The 17,543-nt window shown below is 46.7% G+C and overlaps 2 protein-coding genes across 6 annotated transcripts in view; one reads left to right on the top strand and one right to left on the bottom strand.

Moving 5' to 3' along the window:
- LOC119956064 (progestin and adipoQ receptor family member 3-like) overlaps window positions 1-2,310 on the bottom strand; it is a 53,826-nt gene extending 51,516 nt beyond the window's left edge. For 3 of the 4 annotated variants that reach the window (XM_038782893.1, XM_038782889.1, XM_038782891.1), the window contains exon 1: window positions 2,177-2,310. The gene's annotated coding sequence lies outside the window, so the exon portion shown is untranslated. The remainder of the gene's footprint in view (window positions 1-2,176) is intronic. The other variant, XM_038782894.1, reaches the window with a different exon arrangement.
- LOC119956065 (NFU1 iron-sulfur cluster scaffold homolog, mitochondrial-like) overlaps window positions 2,272-17,543 on the top strand; it is a 46,931-nt gene continuing 31,659 nt past the window's right edge. The window contains exons 1-2 of one of the 2 annotated variants that reach the window (XM_038782895.1): window positions 2,272-2,413; window positions 9,067-9,176. In XM_038782895.1, the coding sequence (XP_038638823.1) occupies window positions 2,304-2,413; window positions 9,067-9,176 (220 nt within the window). In that variant the 5' untranslated portion in view covers window positions 2,272-2,303. Of the gene's footprint in view, window positions 2,414-2,503; window positions 2,579-9,066; window positions 9,177-17,543 lie in introns of those variants that run through there. The other variant, XM_038782896.1, reaches the window with a different exon arrangement.

The raw sequence follows: 17,543 nt of genomic DNA, 5'->3' as shown, positions 1-17,543 counted from the left end.
AAGGGAAAAAAAACTCTTTTAGGGAAGGAAATCTGCCATCTTTGCCTGGCCTGGCCTACATGTGACTCTAGATCCGCCAGCAATGTCGTTGACTCTTAACTGCCCCTGGCTGAGCAAGCCACTCGGTTCAAAAGTGATTAGGGATGGGTAACGCGCACATTCCATGGAATTATACGTTTCCTGTGAATGTCGGAACAACATAAAGCGAACTGGGTGAGACATGCAATGGTTCTTAAACTGCTTTTGTGTTACCACCGCGCATTTCATTTCAGAGTCAGGCAGAACGGCGCCGCAGTGGTTAGCACTACTGCCTTGTGGCACTGAGGACCCGGGTTCGATCCAGGCTCCGGGTAACTGTCTGTGTGGGGTTTGCACATTCTCCCTATGTCAGTGTGGGTTTCGCCCCCACAACCCAAAGATGTGTAGAGTAGGTGGATTGGCCACGCTAAACTGCCCCTTAATTGGAAAAAATAAATGGGACACTTCAAATTTATTTTTTTAAATTTCATTACAGCGTCTTCCTGTCTGCTGATTTTAGTAATCTTGGTCATTTTATCTTTGAGCTGCAGGTGACAGTTAAGTCAGGAATGCATTATGACAGCAGCTACAGAATAACAATGGCAATCAAGCACATGTCCATATCTGTATAAATAAATTAGATCCGAATCAGTAGACTGTATTCATACATAAATGATCATCCCAATTACAATCATTTATGATATGTCTGCGATTTTTTACATGCAAATTAAGTTCCATGCGATGGACATAGAATCCCTACAGTGCAGAAGGAAGCTGTTCAGCCCATCAAGTCAGCACCAACCCTCTGAAAAAGCACCCTACCAATCCGCGTAACCACTCCTAAACTGAGCAACTTTGGACACCGTAAGGGGCAATTTTACCATGGCCAATCTACCTAATCAGCCACATCTTTGGACAGTGGGTGGGAAACATGAGACACGGAGGTATCCCACGCAGACACGGGGAGAACGCGCAAACTCCTCACAGACAGTTGCTCGAGGATGGGATCGAACCCTGGTGCCTCGCGCTGCGAGACCGCAGCGCTAACCACTGCGCCGCCGTGCCATCCCATTTATCAGACCCACGCGATACACGCGTTTACCTCGTAACTGTATTCAAGTCTCGCAAAAGGTGGGATTTATTGACTGTGGAGTGGGTGGGGGAGTGGGCAACACTGTAAAATGTAACCATGTACATTTTATTTTTAAAAGTCATTTGAAATGAAAAAAAAATGAAAATCGCTTATTGTCACACGTAGGCTTCAAATGAAGTTACTGTGAAAAGCCCCGCGTCGCTGGCGCCTGTTCACTTTTTCCACCCGCTAAAAATACAGAATGAGGCGTGCTGAAATTCCTCAGCAGCTTTTGGGAGAGAGATTGATGAAAAAGATGAATTGTGGATGCGAAGGGCGGCACGGTGACGCAGTGGTTAGCAATGCCGTCTCACGGTGCCGACGACCCGGGTTCGGGGCTGGTTTAGCACACTGGGCTAAATCACTGGCTTTTAAAGCAGACCAAGGCAGGCCAGCAGCACGGTTCCATTCCCGTACCAGCCTCCCCGAACAGGCGCCGGAATGTGGCAACTAGGGGCTTTTCACAGTCACTTCATTGAAGCCTATTCGTGACAATAAGCGATTTTCATTTCATTTCATTTTCATTCATTTCATTTCATCCCGGCCCCGGTCCGTGTGGAGTTTGCGCATTCTACCCGTGTCGCGTCGGGGGGGGGGTCTCACGCCCAAAAAAGGTGTGCAGGGTAGGTGGATTGACCGCGCTAAATTGCCCCTCAATTGGGAAAAAAAAAGAATTGGGCACTCCAAATTTTAAAAAAATTGGGCAAATGAAAGGAATAATTCCATTCTCAGCCCATGGAGGAACCCTTGTGAGAGATGTAACGGTACAGTATCAGAGAGTGAGTACAGAGGAGATACATCTCCACACAGGGACATCATGTAGCAAACCCTGCTCACTGTCCCGGGATCAATGAATGAATGAGTGAGTGACAGGCTCCGGGGCGCCTGTCAATCAAGCGGCCGCGCGGAGCCGCTCAGCATCTTCCCCCCTCCAACTCCCCATCATCATCGATATGCAATCACTTCCCCACCCCGCCGCCCCGCTTTCAACACCCAGCAATAACAATTCCAACAGGCTCAACTCACACGTGCGAAAACATTCCGGATTAACCCCAGGCTTTTTGCATTTAACCCCACCCCCACTTCTCCGTCCGCCTCCTCTTGGGATTTTTTTTTTCTCTATCGCTGTGAGCAAAGCCGCTCTCGTCCTGTCATGGAAGGGGGCCTCGGCCAGGTCTCCGCCAACCGCCTGATTGGTTATTTTTACAAGTCTCGAAATGGATTTCAGTCGGTTGGGAGGAGATGGAAGTTATTTCATGGATGGTGGGTGGCGGGGCCGCCGGGTGATTTTTGTTTTGTTGTGGTGGTCGCCGCGGTGGTCAGGCGGCAGGTTGGGGCGCCTAGGAGGAGGGGGGGTCCTCGCAGCGGGGCAATGGCGGCGCTGGGCCGGGGGCTGCGGCCGCTTCTCTGGCGCTGGGTGCACAGCAGGTGGGTGAGCGACCCCCGGCTTGGCGGATCACTGATAAAAAAAAAACCCCACACACGGTGAAGGAGGGGAGCTGTCAACATCTGGGGATGACACCCCCCCCCCCCCCCCCCCCGTCTTGTTTATTACCCCTGCCCAAAGTGTTCCAAACCCTCCCGGTGTAAAGATTCCCCAAATTGGTCCCGGGAAATGTGGAAACTCAGTCCCCAGGAAGGAAAGAAACAGTTCGAAATTGTCCCACCCTCTGTATGTATTCCATAGAATCCCTACAGTACAGGAGGAGGCCATTCAGCCCATCGAGTCTGCACTGACCCTCCAAAATGGCGCCCCAACCCAGCCCCCCCCCATCCCATTCCCACGACACCGCCTCTCTGGCAACGTGAGCGTGGCCGATCCACCCGCCCGATCTGCGCGTCTTTGGACACTTGGAAGGAAACCCGCGCCGATGTGGGGAGAACTAGCAAACTCCACACAGACGTGTCGCCCGAGGCCGGAATTGAACCTGGGTCCCTGGCACTCGTGAGGTAGCAGTGCTGACCCGCTGTGCTGCTAAAATAAATACAAGACCAGGCGAGATGATATTCATTTCCAAGTGTTTCTTTGTAATCCTTCTGGGTTGGTGTCGATTCCCCCTTTCCAGTCCTTCCCCCTGTTTCTGTTTTATAATATTGGGGCCACAGCTTCACCAGAATGGTTTTGGGATGCCAAACTTCAATGCTCCCCTTTCTGTTTTATATATTGGGGCTAAAGATTGGATGAGAGTGGTTCCAGGAATGAGGAACTTCAGTTCCCAAAATTGTCAAATCTCAGTATATGTATGTGTGTATATAGGGCACAGCCTCAGACTGAAGGGACGATCCTTTAAAACAGAGATGAAGAGGAATTTCTTCAGCCAGAGGGTGGTGAATCTGTGGAATTCTTTGCTACAGAAGGCTGTAAAGGCCAAATCACTTGAGTGTTTTTAAGAGATAGATAGGTTCTTGATTAATAAAAGGATCTGGGGAGAAGGCAGGAGAATGGGTGTGGGAAACATATCAGCTATGAGTGAATGGCAGAGCAAACGTGATGGGCTGAATGGCCTAATTCTGCTCCTATGTCTTATAGTCCCAATTAGCAATACTGATACCAGTAGTACTGGAGTTCTGTTTCACAGTATACAAAACCGGTTTGTGAGAAGGTTTACTTGTACTCTTCATTTCCATGTTTTACGGTTTTGATTCCTTTTGATTAGCATTGGTTCTCCCTTTCCAATCTGCCCCCTTTTTCTGTTGTATGTATTTTTATTCTTTCACAGGATGTGAATTCTGTTCTGGCTCGGCCAGAATTTATTTCCCATCCCTCGTTGCATTGCCATCCATGTGGTGTAGGTGCACCCACAGTGCTGTTAGGGAGGGAGTTCCAGTTAAGTTATGAAGGGTTAACAGATTTTCGAGAATGGTTCCAGGGATGAGCAACTTGTCGATTTTCCCTTTTTCTGTTTTATATTTTATATATTTTTATTCTTTCATGTGATGCAGGCTTTGCTGGCTAGGCCATCATTTGTTGCCCATCCCTAATTGGCCTTGAGAAGGTGGTGGTGAGATGCTGCTCTAAACCACTGCAGTTCATGTGGTGTAGGAACACCCATAGTGATGTTAAGAAGTGTTAAAGATATTAGCGGGTGGTTCCAGAGATCAGGAATTTTAAGTTTTGTTAAGCAAAATAACTTAATGGGCATGGGCAGATGCAATTTATAGAATCCCTCCAGTGCAGATGGAGGCCATTCGGCCCATCGAGTCTGCACCGACCCATCTAAAGAGCACATACCACGGCCCAATCCTCGTTCCAGCCCTGTATCGCCACCCAAACCTTGGGTGCTAAGGGGCAATTTAGCATGGTCAATCCACCTAACCTGCACATCTTTGGACTGTGGGAGGAAACTGGATACCCGGAGTAAACCCACGCATCCGCAGGGAGAATGTGCAAACTCCACACTGACAAACCACACATAGACAATCACCCGAAGTCCGAATTGAACCCGGGTCCCTGGCGCTTTTGAGGCAGTAGTGCTAACTACTCTGCCACAGTGCCGCCCCAATTAGCTGTCCTTTCACAAGAAAGTCTGGACCAATATGTCAGAGAAGATTGCATGATGCTGATCAAACCATAATCCCCTTATTTTGGTTTACCTCCATCAGTACTACACAATATGGCGCAAGACTATCCTCCGCCTTTTCCAATCAAGTGAACTGCTACAAGAAATAGGTGCAGGAGTAGTTCATTTAGCCTGCTCCACCATTCAGTAAGATTATGGTTGATTTGATTGTGGACTTAACTCCACTGTCCTGTCTGCCGCTCGCCTGGCCCATAACCCTCAACTTCCTTGTTGATGAAAAATCTGTCTAACTCAGCCCTGAATGTATTCAATAACCCAGCCTCTACTGCTCTCTGGAAGTGAATTCCCCAAACTAATACCCTCTGAGAGAAAATATGTCTCCTCATCTCAGTCTTGTATGGGAGGCCCCTTACTTTTAAACTGTGCCCACTGATTCTAGATTCCCCCATTGAAAGGAAACATCTTCTCAGTTTCTATCCCCTCAAAACCCACAAATTAGTCCAATCGACTTTCCCTGAACCACGCCTGCAGCATATCCCTTGTTACAAATATGAAGTTTGTTAGATTAAGTTTTCAGATTGTCTCTTTAAGGTGAAATGGAGGAATGAAGGGCCTTTTCTGAATTCTGCACAACAGCAAGTCTGAGTAGCTTGGTTGTTAAATGTTATGAGGGGCAAAAGTTGTCTTACTGGGAAGAAAATGTGATATTCACATCTGTAAACATTGACCAGGGTAGCTGTGCTGACAGTGGACAAGAGACTCTTCAAGTCAGAGGGAGGTGTTTTTGTCTGATTTTGTAAATGGTTATACTTCAAACATGTCTATTTCATTCCAAGATAGGATGGAGCTGGGGTCTAAACAATAACTAATTCACAGTTTTACCTGGATACATGTCCCATATCATTCCCGTACCGGCCTCCCCGAACAGGCACCGGAATGTGGCGACTCGGGGCTTTTCACAGTAATTTCATTGAAGCCTACTTGTGACAATAGCTATTATTATTATTTACATTGCCCTGGGAGAGGAAGAGTCCATGGCCATTTTATTATCAGCCTACAGGGTTTTCCTTAAGAGACATGTCAGTCTGCAAGGATCTGGGAGAGAAATATAGAAAATATGAACAGGAATAGGCCATTCGGCTCTTCAAGCCTTCTCCATTCATTATGATCATCCAACTCAATAGCCTGTTCCCGCATTCGCCCAATTTCCTTTGATTCCCCAAGAGCTACATCTAACTCCTTCTTGAAAATGTACAATATTTTGGCGTGAAATTCTTTCTGTGGTAGAGAATTCCACAGGCTCACCACTCGCTGGGTGAAGAAATTTCTCCTCCTCTCAGTCCGAAATGGTCTACCCCATAATCCTCAGACTGTGACCCCTGGTTCTCAACACAATCACCATCGGGACTATCCTTCCTACATCTCTTTTTGCTCCTATTAGAATTTTATAGGTTTCTATGATGTGTCGTACCCCCCCCCCCCCCCCCCCCCCACACCTCATTCTTCTGAGCTCCAGTGAGTATAATCCTAACTGATTCACTCTCTTCTCATGCGCCAATCCCGCCATCCCAGGAATCTGTCTGGTAAACCTTTGCTGTGCTCCCTCCATATCAAGAACATCCTACCTCATAAGGAGATCAAAACTGTGAACTGCGCACAATATTCCAGGTGTGGTGTCACTCAGACCCTGTGTAATTGCAGCAAGCCATCCCAGCTCCTGTAATCAAATCCTCTCGCTATGAAGGTCAACATACCATTTGTCTTCTTCACCGCCCACTGCACCTGTATGCTTACCTTCAGCCACTTGTGTACAGGTCTCATTGCACATTCCCCCCTCAATCTATAGCCATTCAGATAATCTGCCGTTCTGTTTTTGCTACCAAAGTAGATAGCCTCACATTTGTCCATATACTCACTCAGTCAACTTGTCTAGCATCACTGTGTCCTCCTCACAACTCACTCACCCAGCTTTGTGTCATCTGCAAATTTGGAGGTATTACATTTAGTTCCCTCGCCCTAATCATTAGCACTGACCCCTGCAGTACCCCACTAGTCACTGCTTGCCACTTGGAAAAAGACCCATTTATTCCTACTTTTTTGTGTCCTGTCTGCCAATAATTATCCATCTCAAAGCACTACCCTCAATCCCATGCGCTTTAATTTTACACGCAACTCTCATGTGGGATCTTGTCGAAAGCCTTCTGGAAGTCCAAATAAATGACATCCACTGCCCCGCTCCCCTCCCCCCTTATCAGCTCCAAGAGATAGAAGCATCCAGTCTTTATTGTTCACACAGAATGCAGGTGGGAATCTGTGTTTGGATTGAAGAGACAAAGTTTGAGAGGATTTAAACGAGGCTGGAGGATTCACCTAGCTTTGGCTGATGGGAGGAATCTCCAGCGTAACGTCATTATGAAAGTTAGTTTGGGGATTAGAAGTTACCTGACTGGAAAAGGAAAAAAGACCATCAGGTGTTGAGAGTAATCTTGGATGGTTCTTAAAGAATGAAATGTCCACTTAGGTGGATTTTCAGACATTTTAAAAGTTAAAAGTTTTAAATCATATCCTTTTTAGAACTGGACTCCTCGGCAATGACAGACTCCCCTCTCGCCTATATTACCAACATTTAGAAAATTTGTTTGATTTCACCAATTGATTTTCACAGCTCCCATGTTTTCTTGTGAAAAAGAAAATATAATTCATTGGGGGTGGAGGTGGGGGAGGGACCCATGACTGTGAAAGCCAAATATGCAGCTCCAGACAAGAGCCTGTGTAATTTTGTTGCGGGAATATGTAGTTAGTATTATTAGTAGAATTGGAATTTTCTGTAGTATGTATCTGTTTGGTCCTTAATTCCACTTAACCAAGTGAGGCAGTCTTGATTAAGGAAAACCTAGTTGCTATAAAGAAAAAAGACAAAACTATAGGGCATTTCTTAATATTGCGACCAAAGATTCGGTCGGCACACGCTTAACTTTTTACGTTGCGGGTGGCACGGTGGCGCAGTGGTTAGCACTGCTGCCTCACTGCGCCGAGGACCTGGGTTCGATCCCGGCTCTGGGTCACTGTCCGTGTGAAGTTTGCACATTATCTGCGTGGGTCTCACCCCCACAACCCAAAGATATGCGGGGCACGTGGATTGGCCACACTAAATTGGCATGGTAGCACAGTGGTTAGCACCATTGTTTCACAGCACCAGTGAATTCAATTCCCACTTGGGTCACTGTCTGTGCGGAGTCTGCGCGTTCTCCCCGTGTCTGTGTGGGTTTCCTCCGGGCGCTCATATAAAAGCCAAAGACATGCTGTTAGGTGAATTGGACGTTCTGAATTCTCCCTCCTTGTACCTGAACAGGCACAGGAATGTGGCGACAAGGGGTTTTTCACAGTAACTTCATTGCAGTATTAATGTACTCGCGACAATAATAAAGATGATGATTTTTATTAAATTGCCCCTTAATTGGAAAAATACAATTGGGTACTCTAAATTTATTTTTATAAAAACTTTTTACGTTATGTCCACTTGCACTGAGACTATCATAGATTTTTCCCTTCCTCAGATTGTATGTTTCTGCCTCCAAAGGAATTTCAACATAAAACATTGCTGTTCATAGATTCACTAGCAGTGACAGCAACAATTTGAACTGAATTAAGATATTAAAGAAGAAACGCACTGACACAGGAATTAAATTAGATTGACACAAGTGTGACTCACACTGTCTCCAAGTTGCTGAAATACTAATCAAGCTGAGTGACAACATTGTGTTTTTTAAACTATTCTTACTTCCTGTCGTCATGGGGAAGTGTTGGTGTGTGACACAGTTTATGAGCACAGAATTTAGTTCCCCTTATGCCATTTCTTTTAGAACGGCATGACTGGACCCTGTAGACAATTAAAATCTTTATGAAGCCAAAGTTACAGATATTTATCTGCTTTCATTTCAAGCCATTCCAACAAGAATGTGCTCGGCATTGTTCTTAAGTCGCCAAAGTCCCAGGGAACCATAGGCTGCTCTTCCCCTTTGAGAGAGAGTCTTAATTGAAGCCTACTTGTGACAATAATCGATTTTCATTTCATTCATTTCATTTCATAGACACAGGTTTGATTCACATCCTTTAAAAAGTACCTGAATGAGCACTTGGCACGTCATAACATTGAAGGCAATGGGCCAAGTGCTGGCAAATGGGATTACGTAGACAGGTCAGGTGTTTTTCATGTGTCGGTGCAGACTCGATGGGACGAAGGGCCTCTTCTACGCTGTATTATTCTGTGATTCTGAACTCTTCACTCAGTTGGTTGGAGGCATAGCCCAGAGTTTGAACAGTGATGGTGCTAAGTTTAAAGCATGGTTCGCAGACTAATGTGCACAATTTCATTTGGTTTGTTTTAAACATCAGGTTGTTCACCACCACCGCACTGAGAAACCTTCACCCTGTCTTGAGTTCAACTTCGAAATGCGCAGAAAGAAACAAGTTTGGGATTCCACCTGGAGCATGGTTTACCATTGGTAAGTTTGCTGTGCAATCTTTGATTTCATGCCATAGATGGGGTGAGCAGTGATGGTTTATTCTTGACAGCGCAGGCATTGCCACAAGGTGTTGGCTGAGCAGTGTCTGGTGCAGAGCTATGTTAAAATAAATTGCCCCCAATTCCATGCCAGTATTCATGAAGCTTCAGCAAATGAATCTGTCGGTTTTCAGCTGCCGAAGCCTGAGCTCAGAAATTTATTTCCTAAACCTCTCCACTCACTACCCTTTCCTCATTTAGGCCAGTCCTTGAAGCCTACCTTTTTGACCAGGTTGTTGGGCACCTTTTCTTTTTTTTTAATATAATTTTTATTGGAATTTTTTACAGAAAATATAAAACATAACGACAAACAATGAAATGCAACAAAATAACCCATAATAACTGTAACACCCCCAGACCGTATCGACGCATGTATCACATCCCCCCCACCCCCCCAACCCCAATGAACAACAAAAGAACTTAAAAATAAATTAAAATTAAATAAACAAACAAACATAGTCATTATCCCCCCCCCCCGGGTTGCTGCAGCTACTGTCCCAGTACCCTATCGTTGAGCCAGAAAGTCGAGAAAAGGTTGCCACCACCTAAAGAACCCTTGTACCGACCCTCTCAGGGCGCATTTGACCTTCTCTAGCTTAATGAAACCCGCCATGTCATTGATCCAGGTCTCCACGCTTGGGGGCCTCGCATCCTTCCATTGTAGCAAGATCCTTCGCCGGGCTACTAGGGACGCAAAGGCCAGCACACCGGCCTCTTTTGCCTCCTGCACTCCCGGCTCCACCCCAACCCCAAAAATCGCGAGTCCCCATCCTGGCTTGACCCTGGATCCCACCACCCTCGACACCGTCCTCGCCACCCCCTTCCAGAACTCCTCCAGTGCCGGGCATGCCCATAACATATGGGCATGGTTCGCTGGACTCCCCGAGCACCTGACACACCTGTCTTCACCCCCAATGAACCTACTCATCCTCGTCCCAGTCATGTGGGCCCGGTGCAGCACCTTGAATTGGATGAGGCTAAGCCGCGCACACGAGGAGGAAGAATTAACCCTCTCCAGAGCATCAGCCCATGTCCCGTCTTCGATCTGTTCCCCCAGTTCCCCCTCCCACTTAGCTTTCAGCTCCTCTACTGACGCCTCCTCCGCCTCCTGCATAACCTTGTAGATATCGGATATCTTCCCCTCTCCGACCCAGACCCCCGAAAGCACCCTGCCGCTCACCCCCCTCGCGGGAAGCGAAGGGAATCCCTCCACCTGCCGCCTAGCAAATGCCTTTACCTGCAGATACCTGAACATGTTCCCCGGGGGGAGCCCAAATTTCTCCTCCAACTCCCCCAGGCTCGCAAACCTCCCATCAATAAACAGGTCCCTCAGCTGTCTGATGCCCGCTCTGTGCCAACCCTGAAATCCCCCATCAATGTTCCCCGGGACGAACCTATGGTTCCCCCTTAACGGAGCCTCCATCGAGCCCCCCACTTCTCCCCTATGTCGCCTCCACTGCCCCCAAATCTTGAGGGTAGCCGCCACCACCGGACTCGTGGTATACCTCGTAGGAGGGAGCGGCCACGGCGCCGTTAACAGGGCCCCCAGGCTTGTATCTCCACAGGACGCCCTCTCCATCCGTTTCCATGCTGCCCCCTCCCCCTCCATCACCCACTTGCGCACCATCGACACATTGGCCGGTTGGGCACCTTTTCTAATATCTCTTTGTGTGACTTGTCTGATTTGTCTAATTGTGTTGCTGTGGAGCACCTTGTGATGTTTTACCGTGGAAGTCAAGCACATCAACTGTGTCTCAGTGATGACGCCCTGAGTCAGGAGAACGTGGCTCTAAGTCCTATTCCAGGAACTTGAGCACGCAATCTAGGCTGCCACTTTGGTATAGTACCGAGGGAGTGCTGCACTGTTAGAGATACCTATTTCAGATAAGATATTGAACTGAGGCTCTGTCTTGGCTGGATGTAACAGATCCCATGGCGAACCCCAAAGATGTGCCATCGGCCATACCAAATTGCCCCTGAGTGTCCAAAGATGTGCAGGTTAGATGGGGGTCACAGGAATAGGGCAGGGGAGTGGACCTAGGTAGGGTGCCCTTTCGGAGGGTTGCTGCAGACTTGATTGGCCGAATGGCCTCCTTCTGTACTATAGGAATTTTATGATTCTACGGAATTCTTTTGGTGTCCTGGCCAACATTTCAGCCAATTCTGTTGAATTCTATTGCCTGGTCATTTATTTCATTGCTGTGTGTGTATTTTGAGCTTATTTGCTGCGTCAGCAGCTGACATTACGACAGTGACTGCACCTCCAAAGTAATTAATTGGCTGTGATGTACTTTGGAACGCCCTGAGGATGTGACAGGTGCTTCGGAAATGCAAACCCTTTTTAAAAAAAAAAAGAAAAATCCATTTGCCATTGCCTGCAGCTCCCTGGTGAAAAAAGAGAAATCCTCACTATCCTCCTGACTCTCTTTAATATCTAATTAATAGCCGTACAAGCAACTGTAATCACACTGTCTAAATCTGTTCAGGCTTTTGCAAGAAAGGGAGATGGTTCAACCCATTAGCCTCGATTGGATCTAAACCTAGGTTCCAGAGGTCGTGGGCCACCGTCTAATACACTACGCTCTCTAGTCCTCTGGCAAAGTATTATTTTAACAGAGTTATTCATATGTAGACAGTGAATTCACAAGAGAAAGTCCATTGCACAGTGTCTGAATCTGCACATGTGCTTCTGGACTTGTTCTCCCCGTGACTGCGTGGGTTTCCTCCGGTTTCCTCCCACAGTCCAAAGACGTGCAGGTTAGGTGGATTGGCCATGCTAAATTGCCCTTGGTGTCCAAAAGGGGTTGGGTGGGGTTGCGGGGCATGGGGCGGAGGTGTCGGCTTAAATGGGGTACTCTTTCCAAGGGCCGGTGCAGACTCGATGGGCCAAATGGCCTCCTTCTGCACTGTAAATTCTATGTCTGTCTAGACTTCCTTGGAGGGTCGAGCAAGTGACTGCTCTTGCACTTGCGAAGGCATTATGATTTAAGACCAATTTATAAAATTACATTTTACTGTAGTTTGATGTACTTAAACATTTAGTGACACAGCAATAAATCTGCAACCCATTTAGGTGCAAATCTATAAAGGATATGTATGCTAATGTATTAAAATACTATGTGTACTTTTTGGTGTGAAAGTTTACACTTGCCAAATCAGTTGTTATCATGCTGGGCCGTAGGTACCTTTTTCAGTTTCAAACATATCCCTCAGCTGGTTCGATGTGAAGTCTTTCCACCCTGCCCAAGAACTTGACTTGGCCCAACGTAGAGACAACAACCCTGATGTGGCATTTTGATATTTCTGTTCTCGCCCATCGTTCTACTCTCATTCAATGTTGGTGCCACATTTGGGGTTTTTCTTTTGGCTCACAACTATTGAGCTAAGATTATACGAGTCATTCGAGGGCAGAGTGTAGTTGCAAGCAGAGGATGAAAATGTTCATCCTCCGTTGGTTATGCCACCGGTAAATAAGATAGCGTTCCAACTCACCACCACCTGTCTTCTAATCCGCACTGCTGTGTCGGATACCCGTGTCCAACTTTGACAAAGAGTCATCGGACTCGAAACGGTAGCTCTTTTCTCTCCCTACAGATGCTGCCAGACTTGCTGAGATTTTGCAGCATTTTCCCTTTCGTTTCAGATTCCAGCATCCGCAGTAATTTGCTTTTCACCCGTGTGCTGGCTCACCGCACTGCCTAGTGTCTGCGTGGTGATATGATTCAATTGACAGAAATGGACAGGTTTGCATCAGGTCAGGGATTAAAGTCAGAGAAACTCGCTTCCCAACCCAAACCCACTTTCAGTCTAGTTTGAACTGCAGCTGGAAGCTGAAAGCAAGCAGCCAGCTCGGCCAGAGGCAGTGGGTGACAGCGGTAAGTATGATAATGATGCGGAGAGGCTAATGTTTCAGCAGCTTTTACTGCTCTGGCATGTTTCCCAGATCTCAGGAAACCTGCAGCTTCCTCAAGATGAGGACCTTTTGGATACGGTAGTTAGGTGCCTTCATAATTAACCCCCGGATCCACTTGGCTGCCTGAGGAGGTTCCGTAATCAGGGTCCTGTCACCATAAAATGTGGGCAAGGTGCACAATCCGTTCCCCCTGCAGAAAGACCCCGCTCCGGATTTCTCCCACAGTCTAAAGGTGTGCAGGTTAGATGGATTGATTGACCATGCTAAATTGTCCAAAACGTTTGGTGGGGTGATTGTGTTACGGGGATATGGTGGGGAGTGGGCCTAGGTAGAGTGCTCTTCCAGAGGGTTGGTGCAGACTTGATAGACTGAATGTCCTTCTTCTCACTGTTTTGATTCTATGCTTCTAAATTTTTTTCCCAATTAAGGGGCAGTTTAGCATGGCCAGCCCACCTACCCCGCACATCTTTTTGGTTGTGGGGGTGAGACCCACGCAGACACGGGGAGAACGTGTAAACTCCACACGGACAGTGACCCGGGGCCAGGATCGAACCCGGGTCCTCGTTACAATGAGGCAGCAGTGCTAACCACTGCGCCGCCATACCACCCCTGATTCTATTTCTAAAGTGACAACAAGCATTGTTTTTTGCACAGCGCATTATGATCTGAAATGCACTTTCCAGAAATGGTAGAGGAAGCAAATTTAATAACCACTTTTGATAAATATTTGCGAGGTAAATCTTGCAGTGTTGTTGAGAAGGGCAGTGAGGGGGTGAGTGGGACTAATTGGATTGCTCTTTCAAGATGCTAGCACAGGTTTGTTGTGCGAGAGAGACGCCTTCTGTACAGTATGTTCTACATTTGTAAGAATAGCATAGGAGGAAGAGCAGTTTGCTTGGGAGAGGATGTAGACAGTGCATCCTTGCAACATTGTGACCTGAGAGCTAGCACTGTCCACATCCTCTCCCAAGCAAACTGCTCTTTCTCCTATGCTATTGTGGCCTCTAACAAGAATAAACACAACAAGCTATTTGTAGCCCACTGCCTTAAATGCTGCCCTGTTTACCCATCTTCTGTCAGCTTGCAATTTAGTACTGCAATTGTTAATCTCAAATACCAATATTTTTAATCCAATTACAGCAGTAGCAAATGTTCATTATTTATCCCTTTTTGCTGCCAGGGAACCCGCATCAAAGTAAAACAGGAAAAGCACTCAGCCTTAAGACTCACAGAAAAACACATTGTAGAAGAGGTCCTTTGGCCTACCCTGCACATCTTTGGGTTGTGGGACTGAGACCCACGCAGACAATGGGAGAATGTGCAAACTCCACACGGACAGTGACCCAGGGCCGGGATCGAACCCGGGTCCTTGGTGCCGTGAGGCAACAATGCTAACTATTGCCACCTTGCCACCCCATCCAGGCACTTTTTAAAGGATATGTGGCAACCTGCCTCTGCCACCCTCCCAGGCCGTACATTCCAGACCGTCACTGCCCTCTGGATGAAAAGATTTTTCCTCACATTCCCCCTAAACCTGCTTGCCCCTCATCTTGAATCTGCTTCCCCATTGTGACTGATCCTTCAACACGGGAACAGCTGCTCCCTGTCCATGCCCCTCATAATCTAGGCCTGTGGGGTAAGGGAGGGAGGTCAAGATGGGTATGGGGGAATCTTGTGAAGAGTCAGGGTGAGTGGGAATACAGTGGTGGGGAGGGGGGCTATTTGTGGGGTGGGGGTTGCGGGGGAAGTCCCGTGGTGGATGATAGTTGGGGGTGAGGGAGTCCCCAGAATATGGACGAGGTTTTTATTCTTATGTTTTCTGGGTAACTATTTGTGTAACACAGCCAGAACCATCTGAAATTTGTGATTTAAATCCAGAACCGGACAGTTGCCCAAAGGGAGTGAGCACTCCTGGCAATTGCCATGCAAACCCTTGACTTTGGACTTCTGAGAAGGATTCTGTAGTGCATCTTTGGGACCCCACCCACACACACACACAAGTATGTTTTTAGAAGTTAATGGACTAATGTAGTTGCAGAACTATCACTGTATTTTTTTGCTTGAACCACATCTTTGCACGACATATCATGCAGAGCCGGCATATAACTTTGTGCTATAGGTAGCGATCTTGCATTCATCTAAATTTCACGTTCCTTTTTCTGCATTTGTAATCTTTTGTTTAAAAAAAACACCAATAGCTGGTACTAGATGACAGCAAACATTCACCGCCTGCAGGTCTTTCATTCTGCTGCTCATTCAATGATTTGAAGCATTGTACTTTTCAAGGGCAAGAGGCAATTAATCGATGGCTGAGTTTATAATATAGCACATCGACGACTTGCGTCTGTATTTTACGAACAAGAGTTTTAATAAACTTGGGGGTTTTGTGAAACCTGGAGTGAAACGTTGTTTGACTGTCAGTTGCCATTCGTATTCACACAACTCTGTGTTATTGGAGTTAGATTGTGCATGCTGAGATGAAGCGTGCAGAGGAATTACTGAAATTTGAGAGTTTTTGGCTCCCACCTCTAAATCAGCAGACACGTGGAAAAACAATGACATAGAACTTTTAACGTACTCTGACAAGAAAAGGCTTATTTCCATACGACATGCCCCAAACCTATAATGGAGCTTCTAAATCTACAAAGTCATTTGGTTTCGAATTGGTCAACTTGAGTATTAATTTTGGCCTGATTTTATTTTCATGGTTTGTATGTACAAGTACATTTTTCTGTGGCGTTGCCCAGTGGTGGTCTAAGAATTCAGGCATATTCTGCATTTGCATTATTTGCATAGGTACTTTCAGGCACTTATTTTTCCCTGAAACCTTTTATTCCTCAGCTACTTACAAGATTATGATTTGTTTCTCCACCAAACTCTTCATGATAGATCTGCAATCCTTGTTATCACTGAGCCTCCGGTGACTCACACTTTACCAGATGGCCGTTGGACATGGTTCAGGGCTGACTGATTCACTCAGCCACAACATCTGAGCTCCACATCAAAATACATTATGAACATCCCGCTCCAGCTCCGGCGCTAAAGGAACTAGAACTCGCTGGCTCAGTTGTTGTTCCAATTTGTTCTGAATACAGAGGGGTGGTGGGGGAGGGGTCCCCATAAGCAGCCCATGTCCTATCTGTCAGTTACACTTAACTGCGCCTTTAACCCACGGACACTGCCAAAGGAGATATGTGAGTGTATACATGAGCATTTGTGTTTACACATTAAGCCTTGCATCTACATGCAATTTCTGCTGTCTCACTTTCTCATGGCTGAGTTACACTTAAATTAGCAATCTTCCAGATTTACAATTATACTTTCCTTTATGTCCACCCACCCTTGTGTCTTCCATGTCCACTTTTCTGGATGGTGCTGTAATATTCATTTTTTTTTTTTTTCAACTTCAATCTTTGAGGGGCAGCACGGTGGCACAGTGAGTAGCACTGCTGCCTCACGGCGCCGAGATCCCAGGTTCGATCCCGGCTCTGGGTCACTGTCCGTGTGGAGTTTGCACATTCTTCCCGTGTTTGCGTGGGTTTCGCCCCCACAACCCAAAAAGATGTGCAGGGTAGGTGGATTGGCCACGCTAAATTGCCCCATAATTGGAAAAACATGAATTGGGTACTCTTTAAAAAAAAATTTTTTTAAACTTCAATCGTTGAGATTTTAAACTTGTGTTCATTTGGCCTGTACTGCTTGAGTTAGGCAGGTTGGTTCGATGTGGACTGCACTCGATGCAGGGAAGCTAGAATCAGACGTCTAACACTGGAGAAGATCCAACACTGTTTTATTCAACGATAGGATTGATAAAACGTATTCAGCTGTGGGTCAACACTATACTGAACTAACTGGAGACCTAGTAGTAGCCTGACCAGACGTACTAGCTACCGCATGGTGTTTGCACTTGCTAGCTCGTGGACTCTGACTGTCTCAGTGGCTGGGTCCAGAGAGAGCGGGAAACCTAGTGCCCTCTGGCTTTATAGTGGTAGTGTCCTGTCTGGTGATTGGCTGCATTGGCTGCTTACTGGTCATCCTGTGTGTCAATCACTGCCTGTCTGTACCTCATTATATACACGAGTGGATATTATAATACTGCTATCTCTGCTCTTGCCCTTTCACCTCCATTTCAGTTTTAAGTCTCACTCCGATGCAAACAGACCTCCTATACCTGCTTCTGATCTTTGTAGGCTGCTGTCATTCTTTGCGTCGACCATGTTCCTCCCCCACCCCCTCGCACCCATCAGTAACTGTTTCCCGTCACTTTTGCGAGCCCCATGTCTTCCCGCTCCCATGCACATTTTATCCCTCTGCCATTATGTCTTGTTGCTGCTTTCTGTCTCTGAGTTCAGTGACTGCGCTCCCTTGGATTTATCAGCACATCATTTTTAAACT

This window comes from Scyliorhinus canicula, chromosome 22 (genome assembly GCF_902713615.1).
Source record: "Scyliorhinus canicula chromosome 22, sScyCan1.1, whole genome shotgun sequence".
NCBI lineage: Eukaryota > Metazoa > Chordata > Chondrichthyes > Carcharhiniformes > Scyliorhinidae > Scyliorhinus > Scyliorhinus canicula.
Note: the sequence above shows the minus strand (reverse complement) of the source record. Positions and strands in the feature narration are given on the sequence as shown.